We start from the raw sequence: 16,892 nt of genomic DNA on the forward strand, positions 1-16,892 counted from the left end.
TGGATAATTTTTCTTGCTATTTTTGTTTTTTACTCTACCACAAAATTCCAGGCTTAGAAGAATGCATCTATTTTATATAAACATTTTAAGATTGAAGGAGTAACAGAAGTTGATAAATTAAAATCAGGTTTAATTCTACTGTATCTTGATATTTAATCATTTTCTAGTTCAAGACAGTTTACGTACATGGGACACAGCACTCAGTGTTAGTTAGGAGTGGGCAGTCATTAGGATGGGGGAGAGTCATTAAAAGAAAAAATATAGTTTTAAGTGTTACTAATTTTTTTTTTAAGTTTTCTAATGGTTTTAAAGCAGGTAGATTATCTGGCTTAAACAAATGGAATTATGGGGCGCCTGGGTGGCTCAGTCGGTTAAGCGGCCGACTTCGGCTCAGGTCATGATCTCGCGGTCCGTGAGTTCGAGCCCCGGGTCGGTCTCTGTGCTGACAGCTCAGAGCCTGGAGCCTGTTTCAAATTCTGTGTCTCCCTCTCTCTGACCCTCCCCCGTTGATGCTCTGTCTCTCTCTGTCTCAAAAAATAAATAAACGTTAAAAAAATAAAAAAAAATGGAATTATGTTAATAAATATAATGTTTTTATGAATTTGCCAATTCCCCCACATTTGTACCTCTGTCATAGGTGATGCAGGTATCCCACACTTTCCAAAAGTTCACAATAGGCCCCTTCACTTTTGTGAAGACCTACATTAGTACTTGTTTGTTATCCGAAAGAAATGGAAGAGGATTTTCACTTTCACAAAAAAAGGCATTGCTGCACTAACACTGGTCTTTTGGAAAAGCGAAGAGACATAATATAACATTTTGGACAGTGGGGGACACTCTTTAGGCCATTTTGGTTTGAAAAGTTTCATAGGAGCTTTCTACTTTTGCACAGTGGGGGACACCTGTGTTTGGTTTTGGAAAGCAATTTGAGAATGAGTGGTACATCTGGTGTAAGCTAAAGAAAAGATTGTAGGATCTGGAACATCCGAGGTTTCTTCCTTTTGGTGCCTCAGTGAGCTCAGGCTATAAAAGACTGTATTCTGCTTAGACACATGAGAAACAGAAACCAAATAAAATGTTAACTAATATATAATAAAAATGTAACTCACATGTTATAAAATTATTTCTGTCCACATATGGTTAATTCATATGGAAACACAAATCATAACTGGAAGTCGCTTTCTTCCTTTATCATAAGAAATAGCTCAGATTTTGACACACAGGAAATTATTTATTCCTCATAATAGTCCTATGAAGTTGATAATATTAGTTTCTGGCCAAAAACCTACGCGTGATCTTTCAAGCCTGACCACAGGCTTACCCTGGCAGGTCTCACAACAGAAAGCTGCCCTATCCACACCAGACTTGGTGCACAGCCAATGCATTGTGGTCTCTGAATTCAGGGCAAATTCAGGGTTTCCTAACGAGCCATGCTCTTAAGCATAGCTACATTTCTAGATCAGTTGCATCCATTGGATGCCTCCATTTATCCGATGTCTTTGACAGAGGCTCTCCTCAGGTGCCTTTGCTGGAAAGTCCTTACACGGGCCGGAGGGAACATTTAAGATGCTTTTTCTTTACTCTGATTCACTACTCAGAACTTCTCCACTCAGCTTTTTTTCTGCTGCCTCAAACCTACCCTCTGGCTTCTAGATCCACAAAACTTTAGGAGCTTTTGTTTGGGGCTCCCTCAGCAGTGAGACAATTCCCCTTGTCTGTGCTGACCAGTCTGATCCACCTGACCCTGACCTGGAGCTGTTCCATGGGGGAAAATGGACAGTGGAAGAACTGGTGCTTTCTCCGGTTTAGCCACTCGCTTATGCTACGGCAATAGGGGACTGAAAGGTTGACTGTTACCTTCTTATTGGTTCTTTGTCTTAATCAACCACCCTGAAACCTACCAGCTCAGCTCAGCTCTTGACACTCTTATTTAATAGATGCAAAAATGGAGGTACTGAGAGCACAAGTGACTTGCCCGAGGTCCCTTGGGCAGTGCAAGGTTCCCAACAAGTCCATTTGGAGCCATTCTCTTAACTACACAATTTTCTTCCAGACAAATATTATTGTCTATTTTTCCATATTCATGTTCTGATATACTGTCATTTGCTTAATTGTTCTAGGGCAACTAATTTCCATCATTTCGACATTCTGTGGTGATGGGAGTTATTAGAAGTACTCCAAGTAAGTGAAACGTCATTTACTATTAGTTAGTTAGTTAGTTTGTTTGTTTAACTCTGAAGGTAGTTTATTTAATAAGCCCTGTTGACAAACCTATCCAAGACTGTTAGAATGTTAGGTACGTCTTGCTAGGGATTCCTATAATAAAAAAGATACTCGTCTCTCCCTTACCTTGCTGAAATTTAGATCAACATACCTCAAGTATTTTTGGAAAATACAATTTGGTTGTAATTACTCCTAAATCTCATATTTTTAAAGGATTGATATCATTTAAAAATTTCTTTTCTAGACACTCAAACCTTTCCTTCATTATTCCAATTATAGTGCAAAGGTTATGTTGCTAAAGGTTATGTTGAAAAAAAGCCAGGTTTCTCTTGAAAAAATTTTGCTTTTTTACATTAAGAATTGGTATTATACAAAAAGACCAAAGCTTTATTGAAAAATAATTTGCAAAATATCACTGAAGAATCAAATATTCTTAAATTCTTGGTCAAAATTGTGTGATTTGTGGATTTACCAGCCCTACACAAATTAGGTTCTTTACACCAAAGGAAAAGTAGACATATATATGTCTTATATATATATATGTGTGTCATATATATATATATATATATATATATATATACATGTGTGTGTCATATATATATGACACATATATGTTTTATAAATATAATAAAGTATACATATAACATAAATATAATATAAATACTATAACATAAATATATAGTTATAAATTCTATTTATTTATTTATTTATTTATTTATTTATTTATTTATTTATATTTTGAGAGAGAGAGAGAGAGAGCACAAGCAGGGGAGAAGCACAGAAAGAGAGAGATAATCTCAGCCAGGCTCTGCATTCTCAGCACAGAGCCTAATACAGGCTTGATCTCACAAATGGTGAGATCATGATGGGAGCCAAAATCAAGAGTTGGACTTTTAACCAACTGAACCATCAGGCACACCTATAATTATATAGTTTTAAATTAAATTAAGCACACAGATGTAGGTTGCCATTTTTACCTGAAAAAGACTTAAAATGAATAAGCTACGTATCTATGGATTATAACTTTTACTTCACATCCATTCTTGTACATATGATGAACAGAAGAAATTATTACTTAGATTCATCTGATTTTCTTATTTATGAATTGATTGTTTCATTTAGTTATCCATTTATTCAGTATAAAACTTTTATCCATCCATTATGTGCTAAAACAGAGGACAAAACGATGACCTGAGCCTTGTCCTATAGGACTTTCATTTTAGAGTGAGACAGAAAGGAAGGATTTAGCCCTGCTCTTTATGCAGTTATGTGGGAAAAGTTACCTAATCCAGCCTGTAGAAGAGAACACTTCTTAGAAGAGGTAACAATTGATAAGTGTGATGCGTATAAGCAAAATTTAGTCTGGCAGACAGAAAAGCAAAGGCAGTGCAGACAAAGAAATTAAAAGAACTCATTCCATTGAGGGGAGAAATAAGCAGGAATCTGCTAAAATCTCCAAGCCTCTGGTTTTATTAAGAACTGACCCCACATTAGTCAGTTGCAGTGACAGGGTTTTTAGACAGGGTCATAGTTAGATATCCATTAAACAGTGCTCTTGGTAGCACTTTCTCAGGTGGATTTGTCAAAATTGGAGGCAAGGAGAGTAGTTAAAGACAGGGTGGCCTCTTAATGAGGAGGCCTGGGGCCCCTAAAGGGCTTACGAATGGAATTTAGGAGGTCCATGAACGTAAATGAGGAATTGTTACATTATTATTCACATTAATCTCTTATTAAATATATGACTTTCAACAATTATGAATATAAGGTCCTGATAATATGGGTAGTGCCAACCACACTGTGACCAATAGAAACTAAAGATGCATTCATACTCTATTCTGGTACTTAGCAGTATCATAAAATCTCTCTCTCTTTCTTTCTTTCTTTCTTTCTTTCTTTCTTTCTTTCTTTCTTTCTTTCTTCTTGCTTGCTTTTTCTTTCTTTACCTTTTTCTCTATTTTTAATTATAGTAAAAACAGACAACATAACATCTACTCTCATAACCATTTTTAAGTGTGCAACTCAGTAGTGTTACGTATATTTACATTGTTGTGCAATAGATCTACAAAACTTTTTCATCTTACAAAACTGAATCTCTATACTCATTAAACAGAAATTCCCCATTTCTCAATTCTCCCAGCTCCTGTTAACCACCATTCTTCTTTCAGTTTGTATGAATTTGACTACTTTAGATACCTCATATAAGTGGACATACAGTCTTTTTGTGACTGGCTTATTTTGCATAGCAAAATGTCATCAAGGTTCACCCATGTTGTAACATATGTCATAATTTTCTTACTTTTTTAAGGCTGAATAATGTTCCAATGTGTGTGTGTATACACACACACACACACACACGCCACATTTGTTCATGCATTCTTTCATTAGTGAACATGCTACTATAAATATGCATGTGCAAATATTGCTCTGAGACTGCTTTCAATTCTTTAAATATATACCAAGAAGTAGAGTTGCTGGATAATATAGTAGTTCTATTTTTAATTTTTGAGGAACTACCATACTATTTTCCATTGCTATTTTACAACTTTAAAATCCCACCAACAGTGTACAGAGGTTTCAGATTCTTCAAACATCTTCACCAAGACTTGTCATTTTCTACTATTTTGATAATAGTCATTCTAATGGGTATAATGTGATATCTCATGGTTATGACTTAGATTTCAAATCAATGTCATATTGAACATCTTTCCATATTGTTGTTGGCCATTTGTATATCATCTTTGGAGAAATGCTATTTCAACTGCATGCCCATTTCTGAACCAGGTTGTTTTTGTTATTGAGTTGTAAAAGTTCTTTATATATTCTGGATATTAACCCCTTATCAAATATATGACTTGTAAATTTTTCTCCCATTCTGTAAGTTGCCTTTGACTTTGTTGATTGCATCCTTTGATGCACAGAAGTTTTTAAGTTTTATGTAGCCCCGTTTTTTTCTATTTTGCTTTTGTTGTCTTTGCTTTTGGTGGCAGCTGTAAGAATCATTGCCAAATTCAATGCCATGAAGCTTTTCCTCTATGTTTTCTTCTAGGATTTTTATGGTCTTATGTTTAGGTCTTTAATTCATTTTGAGTTCATTTCTTATATATAGTGTCAGGTAAAAGTCTTACTTCAATATTGTACATGGTAATATCCAATTTTTCCAACACCACTTGTTAAAGTGACTGTCCTTTCTAAAGTAATATTTAGGCCTATCTCTGCTTCACAACTACATTGCCTGTTAATCCTGCTGTTAGAATTTTTTTTATTTAATGTACTAATGAAGAAGCATATTACCATATCACATATTTATTTTTAAGTATGTTGATAAATGTGTTTCAGTATAATTCATTTCCCTTGTACGTAATCTTTTAAAATGTATTTTATAAACATATTGGTTTTATGCAGTTATGATATATAATGTTTATTCTTTCCCTATTTATTAGTTTAAACATATTGTAAGAAGGGAGCTATTGATTTCACCAGACTACACAGGGTTTGTAGCCTCAAAACTTATTAAGAATTCAGATTGTTTCAGTAACTCCGACAATGGATGAAGTCTGAACTAGAGCAATGGCAATAAGAAATATGTAAAATCAAGAAATAGACAAATTCAGGGGCGCCTGGGTGGCACAATCGGTGGAGCGTCCGACTTCGGCCAGGTCGCGATCTCGCGGTCCGTGAGTTCGAGCCCTGCGTCAGGCTCTGGGCTGATGGCTCAGAGCCTGGAGCCTGCCTGTTTCCGATTCTGTGTCTCCCTCTCTCTCTGCCCCTCCCCCATGCATGCTCTGTCTCTCTCTGTCCCAAAAATAAATAAACGTTGAAAAAAAAAAAAAGAAATAGACAAATTCAGTATGATTTAATGATTAAATCAATGCCATGACCAATGGGCAGGCGAAGTCCATGATGACCACCAGATTTTTAACTTGGGTGGTATGTAGTTCTGGGAGTCATCAGTGCAGAAGTTTGCATTTAAAACCATGAGAGTATCTGTCATCACCCATAGGGAGAAGGTAGAGGAAAAAATAGGCTACATTGAAACCAATATTCAAAGATTAGCCAATTCTAATTATCAGCTATGGTGTCATGCAATATATTTAATGTATCAACAAATAAAACTAGTATGTAAAGAATAAAACTTCAACAAGCATTTGGTGGTTAATTGTAAAGGACCATTTGTTATGACTCTACTCTGCATTTGTAATTTTTGCACCTGCAATTATTTGCATGCAAGGCAAATGCAGCTACAGTTGCCTAATTACAGGCACAACCATCCAAAATTGCCCACAAACAATAGCACAAAGATATGCCATCTGTGAAAGTGCAGGACCCCCCAGACCTTTCCTGTTCTGCATCCTGTAAGGCTTCCCTTTGGCTTCTGTCTTGCCTGGGTTTCATTCTTTCCTGATCTCACACATGCAATTATAGGCTGGTCACTCTAATAAGCAAAGAGTCAGTAGGCCTTTCCTCTTCCCCAACCATTATGCTTCTCACCCCCCTCCAAATATACAAAATGTACCATAGTATGCACAGACTGAAAACAGAAGCCATTTCTAAAGCACATTATTTGTCTTGTTAGTATGAATAGATTCAATTTTTTATTCACACATAATTGTACAAGGTAGGCAACTTGAACGCTATAAAGATGAAATCTCATATAAATTTCTACTCAAAAGTGACAAGAAAATTATTTTACTCTACTTTAAAAAAAGTTTCAGCCATTATTAAAAACACAGCTGTCAGTTTGGATCAAATATATTCCTATTTCCCCATTATATTATTAGGACAATCATGAAATTTAATAATTGTCCCTCGGAGCTTGATTTTCTACAAAAGTGTCATAACACAATCAGTACTATGGCAAATAATTATTGAACAGTGTGAAGATAGTTATGATTTCAGGCGGGAAATATAAAATAATAGATGAGAAATATAAAACCCAGGTTAACACTTGATAAAGATTCTGTTCTCATACAAATGTCAGTAGTAATAAATGTGGGGACCATACAGCCTGCTTTATGAAAATGAAACAGATTCTAGACAGAATAATTTTCTAAGATTTTAATGATATATTTCAAATATTACTTGCTTGTCATTTAATCATATTAAACACTCTGAATCTGATAAATCCTCTGTGATAGAAACAATACACTTTGCGAATGGGAAATTGGATAGTTTATTAGGCTAATGACTAAAACCAGAATGTAACATATATCTCTTCTATGAAATCTGTATTTCTCCACTCTATTTAAGGTGCTTGGAATTGTTATACAGTATTACCATGAAGGTTTCAAGGGCAAATGGAGGCTTCAGAATTCTAAAATGTTCATCAGTGTTTTGTTGTTGTTTTTTTTTAATTTAACATATTATAGTGAATAGGAAGTAATATTTTTCTTCTACTACATTTTTCTCTGTGGTACATGACTCACACAGAGAGTTGAAGCCAGAGTTTGATGCCAGCCTTACGTTTATGGGCAATGGGGCATGTTTAAACATTTGGACATTAGAATACTTAGACATTACAAATATGGTAAAGTATTTAGATCTAGCAAAATAAGTCATGTTAAGAGAAGAATTTATAAAAGGGAAGTTATCACTCTGAAAAGAGAGTTAACTAGAAGCAAAAGATTGTTCTGTTATATATAACTGAACATTTCAATGTATGCAATCAAAATTCAAAATATTATTAATGACATGATAAACATTAGCTGTTTGTTTTTACAAGAAGTAGAAGAATATTTTGAGACGTTAACAAGGATAATGTTACTCACATCCTGAGCTACCGTTTGTTGACACGAGAGTCAAGTTGGAAGGCCACGGATTCCGAACAATATCTTGCCAATGAATTGTGTCTGTGTAACAAAGAAATTTGTTCTGGTCTACATAGACTCCACCATTAAGGATTTCTGTATTAAAACAAACAAACATATTTCTCGTCAAACCTTTTGTTGATGAAAAGATAGTCAATAAAAGTTATTTATTCTTAAATGATTTTCAATGTTAAATTAGAATTATTTTGTTAATAGCCAAGATATTTTTTTAAAGATCATTACTGGGTCACATAAATTGATTGCAGAAATTGGAAAAAAAAATTGGAAAATACAGAGAAAAACAACCATCCATAACACAAATACTCAGAGAAACACTTCATAGTTTGGTATAGATACTCTCAGTCTCTTTCCTTTTTTTAATCCTCTGAACTTGGAATAACATTGCATGCAATATTTCAAAACGTACTAGTTTTCTCTAATATTAAGTGATGAGTATTTAAAGTTAATTAAATATTATTCTACATTATTTCTAATGAGAATACAATATGCCAGAGCATAAAGTAAATAATATTTATTTAACTAATCCTCTTTTTTTGGTCATTTAACTCATCTGTCTCTCTTAAGAAAAAATTCTTTCAGTCAATGTGACATTGACGAGTCAGTAGGTAAGTGATTAAAACAAAATGAAAGCTAAAATTAATTTCTCAATCATAAAAATGTTCTTTGATCCTCTCAAATGGAATCAATAGAATTGCCAATTATTCTTTAAGAAGAACACAAAGCAAGACATAATGAAAACCCCATGGTTCACTGGAACAATGACAGGACCATGGGATAAAATTCATTAAAGCCAATTTTTACTTGATTCTCTATTTATCACTGACTTTGATCAGCTAACTTGTTTCCCCTGAACGATGGCTGACCGTATATGTAAATTGTCTTTCACATTGCTTTAAATTATCCAGAAAAAAAAAAAAGGAAAAAGAAGTAGATATTCCCTCTGCAAACACTAATCTTTTTTTTTTTTTGAAATACCATTCTTTTACTTGAAGAAATTGTTGGTTAGAAATACACATAACATCTTCCTACCCAATATTTACCACATCTTTCTCTCTTATCTCTTAAGAGAAATTATATTTGAGTCCATTAAACATTGCTACAAGTAACAAAAAACAGTTAACAATAGTTTATGTAGATAGGGAATGATTTTCTTACATAATAAGAAACTTATAGGAGGTAGTAGTGTCCAGAGTACCTACATCTGCTTTGGGTTTGGTTTTTATTCATCCCAAGCCCAAAAAGGTTGCTGTATCTAAAAATGTCTGGGGGCACCTGGGTGGCTCAGTCAGTTAAGCTTCTGACTTGGACTCAGGTCATGATCTCATAGCTCCTTAGCCCAAGGCTCATGTCGGGCTGTCTGTTGTCAATGCAGAGCCTGCTTCAGATCCTCTGTCCCCAGTCTCTCTGCCCCTCCACCCCCGTTCACTCTCTTTCTCTCTCAAAAATAAATATTAAATAAAAAAGGTGTCTATCTGAATTCAAGGTAAGATGGAAACAGAAGAGCAAGCAAGAGACATTCTTTTGACGAGATGCTCTCTCCAAGGATTATGTCTGCTTTTTATTGGTCAGAACAATATCCCCTGACCATTCCCACTGCAAGAGGTTGAGTGGACATATTGCTGCTTGAACAAAACTTCAAGAAGCAGTATTAGTGAGGAAGGAGAGGGACATAAATATTGAGAAGGCAATCACTCTATTTTCCATAATGGCCTTGAAAAAAAAAATCTTTCTTGTGCAGTATCCCAAGCAAAAATTGTAAGAGTCACGTTAAGCCAAAGAGGGTGATAAAAGAATGAAAGGAACACGTGACACCATAAGAGGGGTACTTGTAGAAGTGAGATGGGTGAGCACATCTCAATTGCCTTATTGCATTGCATGTATAAAATGCACCAAATTAATTTTGACATTTCCAGGCTTTCCACATTTAAAATCTCCTATTCTCATGATCAATCCTTTCACCGACTATTGGTTCCATTTTCTCAGGTGAGGAAAAAAAAGGAAACAAAAAGAAATTAGGTCATCTCTCCACTTCTAAAGCCCAGTTCATTATTTTTCATGACCTAACCATACAATCCTCATCAAAGTAGAAGGGAGATGTAAGACGTACAGAAGATTGTGAAATGAATTTCTACATTAATGTTTGGCATTAAGTTTCTATCTATAAAATGTGACGATCTCATACTAATAGCTTTCTCATGAGACATTAGGTGATGCTCTTCTGCTCTAGGAATAATTCTTCATTAGGTGACAAAGAAAGATTTTGACTGCTATCCAGGAAATGAAGGTTATTTTTCAGTTTACATTTGGAAAAGTTCTACTTTAAAAAGAAATGTGAGGAGAAAAGATAATAGCTCAAATATTGTAGAAAGAGTATATTTTTCAGGATTCACATTATAATTCAAACAGTTCATACTGAAGGAACACAATATCCATCTGTAACTTCCGATCTAAAAATATTCAAATAGAATCAGATTATATTATACTGAATAATAATCTCATCAAATCCCCTTCTTCAACAATATTAATCTGCTACCAATGTTGACATTTGTTTCTCAGAAATATTCTGCTCAAGAGCTTGGTTTTTACTTGGAAAAGTATTTAGAAAGGAAGCAATAATAATTCAGGTTTAATCTTTAATTAATCTTTAATAATAATTCAAGTTGAAATCTCAAACTAGGACTACAATCATGATCAACTTGGATAACACCCTAAATTCAAAACCAACCATCTGGTAACAATTCTGGTCAGGAAGATTTATAAATTTCTAGTATTTAATGATGTATTTATAAGGCACATATAGTCTGTTCGTGTATGTGTGTATTTTTCCTGAAAATAGTATTTTCCTTCATGCTTGGCTTAGATTGTATTCTGTTGGTGAGTGTCAAAACACCACAATCAGAAAAATGTATATTTTACTGACATTTATAGCATAGTTTTAATGTATACTTTATCTTATATTTTCTTTTGATCAATTCAGTTACCTAAATATAGGATAGGAAATAATGTTAATATTGTACTTATTCATTGGTATAGTTTACATTGATTTTATAATGTTATACAATTTTTTAAACATTAATGTAATATGTTTTGTGGTGAGATATTAAATTGGATTTATTTCTGAACTAAGAAAGATGCTAGGGGAATATACTGACCTGTAAGAAAGTTGTTAAGGACACAGATTATTTACTAGACAAAAGGGATCCCTAATGTTTTTGCCTTGGTTGACTATAAGCTGCATTTTTAGATTAGAAAGCGGGACAAGGATTAGAAAAACAAAAGCTTGGTAAGACATTTATCCAGGAAGATACCAGAAGAATGTCTGATTATACTTTAGATTTCTTTGCCAACATACAAGAACAGCAGAGTTGTATACAAGTTCCATGAAAGGCTTATTGGACGGTACCATCTGTGTTACACCAAGAACTTCCCTTCCGTTAGAAGGGAATAAAGTAAGGGGTGCCTGGGTTGCTCAGCCAGCTAAGTGTCTGACTTCAGCTCAGGTCATGATCTCAGTGGTTAGTGAGTTCAAGCTCCATGTCAGGCTCTGTGCTGACAGCTTGGAACCTGTGAGCTTTTGAATCTGGACCTGCTTCAGACTCTGTATCTCCCTCTCTCTCTGCACCTCCCCCACTCACACACACACACATACACACACACTCTCTCTCTCTCTCTCTCAAATAAATAAATAAATAAATAAATAAATAAATAAACATTTAAAAAATAATGCAACAAAGTGATTATTAAAATTTTAAACCATGACAAAAAAGAGGAAGTCTAAGTAAGATAGAAAATGTTGTGCAAATGTATGATTTTCAAATAAAGATGCACAAAGCCTAGAAAAGTGAAAAGACATAAATAATGTTGAATAAATAAATGAGCTCAAGGTAAATCCCATTCCATTGTATTTGACTTCCATGGTAGGAAATATATCACAGAAAATTCAGAAAAACACAAATAGATTCTTGGTCATTGCAATAATTGATAGAAAAAAAAAAAACTGGTATATATTTTTTAAATCATAGCCAGCAAGTTTACAAAACAGAACTGTGTCTTTTTAATAAATGCCACAATTGAATATCATAACATATGAAATTGATATTCTATGAAAAAGTATCATTTAATTATTGAAAAATTCATGTAAACACTTAAACAGTTTTGTGTCTCAAACATTTCCTACTAGATTAATGCATGCAAGTCAAGTAAAAAAAATTGAATCCTTTTGCAAATAGAATAAGTAAATTGTAATCCACATTACTCTCCAATATGTTGAATTTAACATATATAGTACATAATTTATATTTGAAATATTAGACTAAACTCCATGAAGGCAAGGGATATTTTTCAGTGCTGTATCTATATATATCAAACCTGAAGCAATAACTAATCAACAAATATTTGTTAAATTGAACTTAAAAGAGAATAGTTACGTGTAATTTGCTACCAACATTGATCAATTTACTTCTGTTGTAGCTCTTAATTTTAAATTATATTCTGATCAGATCAAAGTAAAAATGGAAGTTATTTTTTTTTTCCCATAAACACTACAGGTTATCTGAACTGGTTCTACATTTTCAGAGGTCATTTCTGTTTGGGTCTAAACTGTATCCCCAGTGTCGAGCAAAAAGCAGATACATGATAAATATTTGCTTCATGAAATAAGATATAATATCTTGATTATAGAAAACCATATATGAGTAGGCCAATAAATATATAGTATCTTGAATATAGGGAAAATTAAAAATATAAATGTGAAGGTAGAGTTTTTGTAGGTTAAAAGATAAATGGCTTTTATTATATAAAATGTTTATAATTGATAATGTAAAAAATTATGCAAGTAGTATGTTTGATATTTTAAATCACAGTTAGTTACATTCATTGTTATCCCTAAATCTGTTCTGTGCATCAAATTCTATTATCATTTATCAAGTAAAAAATGATGATTTTGACCTATCCTGGACACACCAAATTTCCTGAAACCTGTGCAAATTACCTAGCCATATGTTACACAAAGTCGAAAAGCATGTTTTTATATTGAACTGTAAATCTACCTCATATGGTTCCTTAAATTCTTTTTTAGAAAGGTGTAAAGTGCCAATATGACATTTTACAAAGGACATAAAGTACTTGCGTCTTAGCTTTCCAATCCATAAAGATTGTCCATTTGACTGACCATTACTTCCCTTGATTTCCCATTCGCATGAGTCTAATGAAGAAGGAAATGTTTGTGTTATTTAAATAAGTTTTTCACATTCTTCATTTCTTTTCAAATGCTAGTTATTATAGTGAATTTGAGGATGAGTAACCATTAAGACAATCATTGACATTTTGCAAATATATTCTCTCAAAAGAAAACGTGATAAAATACCAAATTGTGGCTTTATTCCCCTTGCCTCTTTTGGAATAGCCTAATTGTGATGTAGTATCCCTGCTGAAAATACAGATTAATATGACCTCCTTACTTAGTTTAAGAAGTCGACAAAATTGCTTTGACCTCATGCACAATTTGCAACTATTTCATAAAATAAATAAGATTGAATGTCTTTCTCTTGTTTTTTTTTTTACAAAATAAAGATGATAATTTTAAATGCAATTTGCCATATTCCACTATAGTCTACATGATTGGTATCAACAGTAAACATTTTACTTCTACTACAAAGATTCCAAAGATAATAGTATAAGAAAGTCAAATAAACAAGAAGGAAATATTTAACCTCAATCCCTGATTATACATCTAAATGCCTTATTTTGCATGGGAACAGATACAGGTCAACCTTAGAATTAAAATGATAATCAGAATAAATAAAGATTAGAGATATTGTACTTGTCTAATTACCATGGGAATGTCTGAATAATCCATATATCAGACTTATATTGCCTATCCAAACCAAAGGTCACAATGATGAAATCAAAATCCAAAGTGGCAAAAGTCCATTTTCCAAGATGAAGCTATAGGAAGAAGTCACTGGGTTTTTTCAGACATAAAGCAATGTATCTTTCTCACTGTCATCACCTTACGCCACACAAGTCTGTTGGCAGATAATGATACAAAAGTAATATAGCTCACATCATCCACCTGTGATACTTAATACATCATCTCTGGAATGGACTTGGTCCAAAGATTCCCATATCTTTCTCAAACCCAGACCTTTCAGCTGGGAGCACAATGAATTGCTGCTACCCCACTGGGTCAGCCCTCAAGGTTCATTATTAATAAGCTGAGACTCTAAAGGCTAATGAGAAGCGGGTGCTTGAGGAGACAATGGCTCATTCATCATCAATCAAGCCTTGAAGTTTTTATACAGATGATTTAAGGAGAGTTGAAGTGTGCAAAATTGAAATGTCACATTTGTATTGGGAGTGGGGAGAGGGTGATAATGTAAATGAGTGATGTAACCTTCTGTATTTCAGCTCAATGATCAGAGTCAAAAGCTCATGGATGCGGATTCTGAATGAATGCTAGGAAATAACGGTGGACAGTTTTTCGACCCAAGCAAGGCAATTTCAAAAAGAAATGATTAGATTCATTGGCTGAAAATCAGCTTAAAATAGAAAATAATAGCAAAAATGTCTTGATTCCAATTGAATGGAGCTCAGTAATGCTCTCCAAAATGTTTCAGTGTATAATTTGTTGCTTTCATTATGTTTCAGCTCAAGTCCTAACTCCTCTGAGAAGTCCACTATGACTGTCTAGTTTTTGGAGGTTAACTACTTATAACACTGATTATCTGAACCACTCACTTAACAGAGCAAATACTCCCCACCTTCTTTATTCTTTTGTGTACTTGTCTTATCTCCCCTATTGTAAACCTCTAGAGGATAAGAACCGTGACATACATCTTTCTGTGGCATTAGTGCCAAAAAAGAAATAGAAATTCAAATGTTTTTGATAATTATAATGACAATCACAACATCTTGAGAACATGACTGACATTTGTAAAAAGTTGTTAGCTGCTGACTTGGTGGCATAATATAAGTGATATTTCCTCCTCATGTACTAGATAATGCTCACATTAGAAGTCACATAAAATGTTGAATGAAATTAGTGTAATTTTAATGTATTAATTCTTCCTATCAGGGAAGTAGTAATCCACTTAAACTCACTGGAGTTCTCTGGAAAATTTTAAAAATAAATTTTGTCTTGTAACTGTCTTTGAATTATGAATAAGAGATTTCCTTCTCAAATTGTTCTCTAACTTCATTACATAATTCTGTTGTATGTGCCAACATGTTTAATATTTTTCCTCTAATAATTTCTCCCAAACTTGTACTCCCCCTGTTCCTTATTTCAGTTAAAATCAGAATAGCATGCTGTAAAAGTCAATTAGACTCCAAACTTGACACTTGTCATTAATTCATTCAACTCTATATTTAACTGGTCATGATATTCTATGTAAAATTTCTCATAATGTCTCTTGATTTGTCCCATTCTTTTTACATCCACTGCTATTCCTTAATTCAGATTCTACCACCTCATTCCAGATTAAACTTTTTCCTTCTAGATCACCCTCACCACAAATTCATCTTGCATATTAGAGTCATAATACATTCTATACTACAGGTAGGTAGATACATATACTATATAAGTAAGTGGCTGGTCAGATAAGATAGATACATATGCTATAAGTAGGTGGCTGGGTAGATAGGTAGATGATAGATAAATCTATCTTCCACTTTCAGGGCTTTGAGTGCAAAGGCAATGACACTGAATCTAGAGAACTGGGTAAAACTAAGTTCAAAATCTAGTTTTCTGTTTGCAAGATGTATGACCTTGAAGGCCTTTATGAAACTCAGTTTGCTCAACTCTATAGTGGAAGTAATGGAAATATTGGACTCACAATATCAGTCACACAGTTGTTGATTATACTATACTTTATAATCAGTAATTACTTAAGTAGTTGTTTACTCATTGGTATAAACAAGAGTAGTTCTTTTTCTATGTATTCATAATAACTTTGTATTACTTAGTATTATATTATATTTTAAAGAAGATAGAGATTTATTTATTTATTTAAATCTTAATGTCTTTAAAATATAACACTATTTATTTACTTATTTATTTTCAGTTCATATAAAAGTCTGTCTTGGTAATTCAAAGCTATTATGGATAATTCACAGTCATCAGGGTCCCAGAATCCATTCCATCTTATTGCTCCACAATCTTTAATAAAAGAGGCATTTCTACCTGGTAACTCCCATGCAAAAGATGAAGGAAAGCATGAAGAACAGAGGATGAACACATGTTGTCTCTTAAGGAAGGTCCATGCAGTCACTGAATAAGGACTAATTTCATACCTTCCTTGTGCCGAGCTGTTAGCTACGTGAATTTATTCATGAGTGGTCATATGATTAGCTAAACTTCATATATTGTTTAAAAGCGAGTCGGTGGTAATGGATGTTGGGACACAACAAGCAGTTTCTGTCATACTGACTCAAAAGAAAGCTCCCTGCATCTTCTGGATACTTATAAAACATAAATCTTGTAACTTCAACAAATATTTTTTTCAAACTTTATCACTGAAGTATAACATATGTACACAGATGTACATATATCATATACAATGCATTTTTACAAATGGAACATACTTATGTAGCCAGCACCCAGATCAAGAAATAGAATATTCCATCATCATAGAAGCCTTCCTTACGCTTTCTTCCTCACATCACTCCCTCAAGGAATCTTTATCTTTCTTTCTTATCTGGCTCTACTTTGCTCAGCACTATGTTTACAGAATTCATCCACATTGTTCATTTTCATTGCTATTTGGTACTGAATGCTTTGTCCATCCTACACTGATGGGCCTTTGAATACCTTCCACATTTGGGCTATTACAAATAGTGCTACTA

General features: G+C 33.6%; 1 protein-coding gene across 6 annotated transcripts in view; it reads right to left on the reverse strand.

Moving 5' to 3' along the window:
• The window catches only part of ERBB4 (erb-b2 receptor tyrosine kinase 4), a 1,138,739-nt gene that overhangs the window by 370,309 nt on the left and 751,538 nt on the right, over window positions 1–16,892 (reverse strand). For all 6 annotated transcript variants that reach the window (XM_045481110.1, XM_045481107.1, XM_045481111.1 and 3 more), the window contains exon 4: window positions 7,989–8,123. In XM_045481110.1, coding sequence (XP_045337066.1) covers window positions 7,989–8,123 — 135 coding nt within the window. The remainder of the gene's footprint in view (window positions 1–7,988; window positions 8,124–16,892) is intronic.

The sequence above is a fragment of the Leopardus geoffroyi genome, chromosome C1 (assembly GCF_018350155.1).
Source record: "Leopardus geoffroyi isolate Oge1 chromosome C1, O.geoffroyi_Oge1_pat1.0, whole genome shotgun sequence".
Taxonomy (NCBI): Eukaryota; Metazoa; Chordata; class Mammalia; order Carnivora; family Felidae; genus Leopardus; species Leopardus geoffroyi.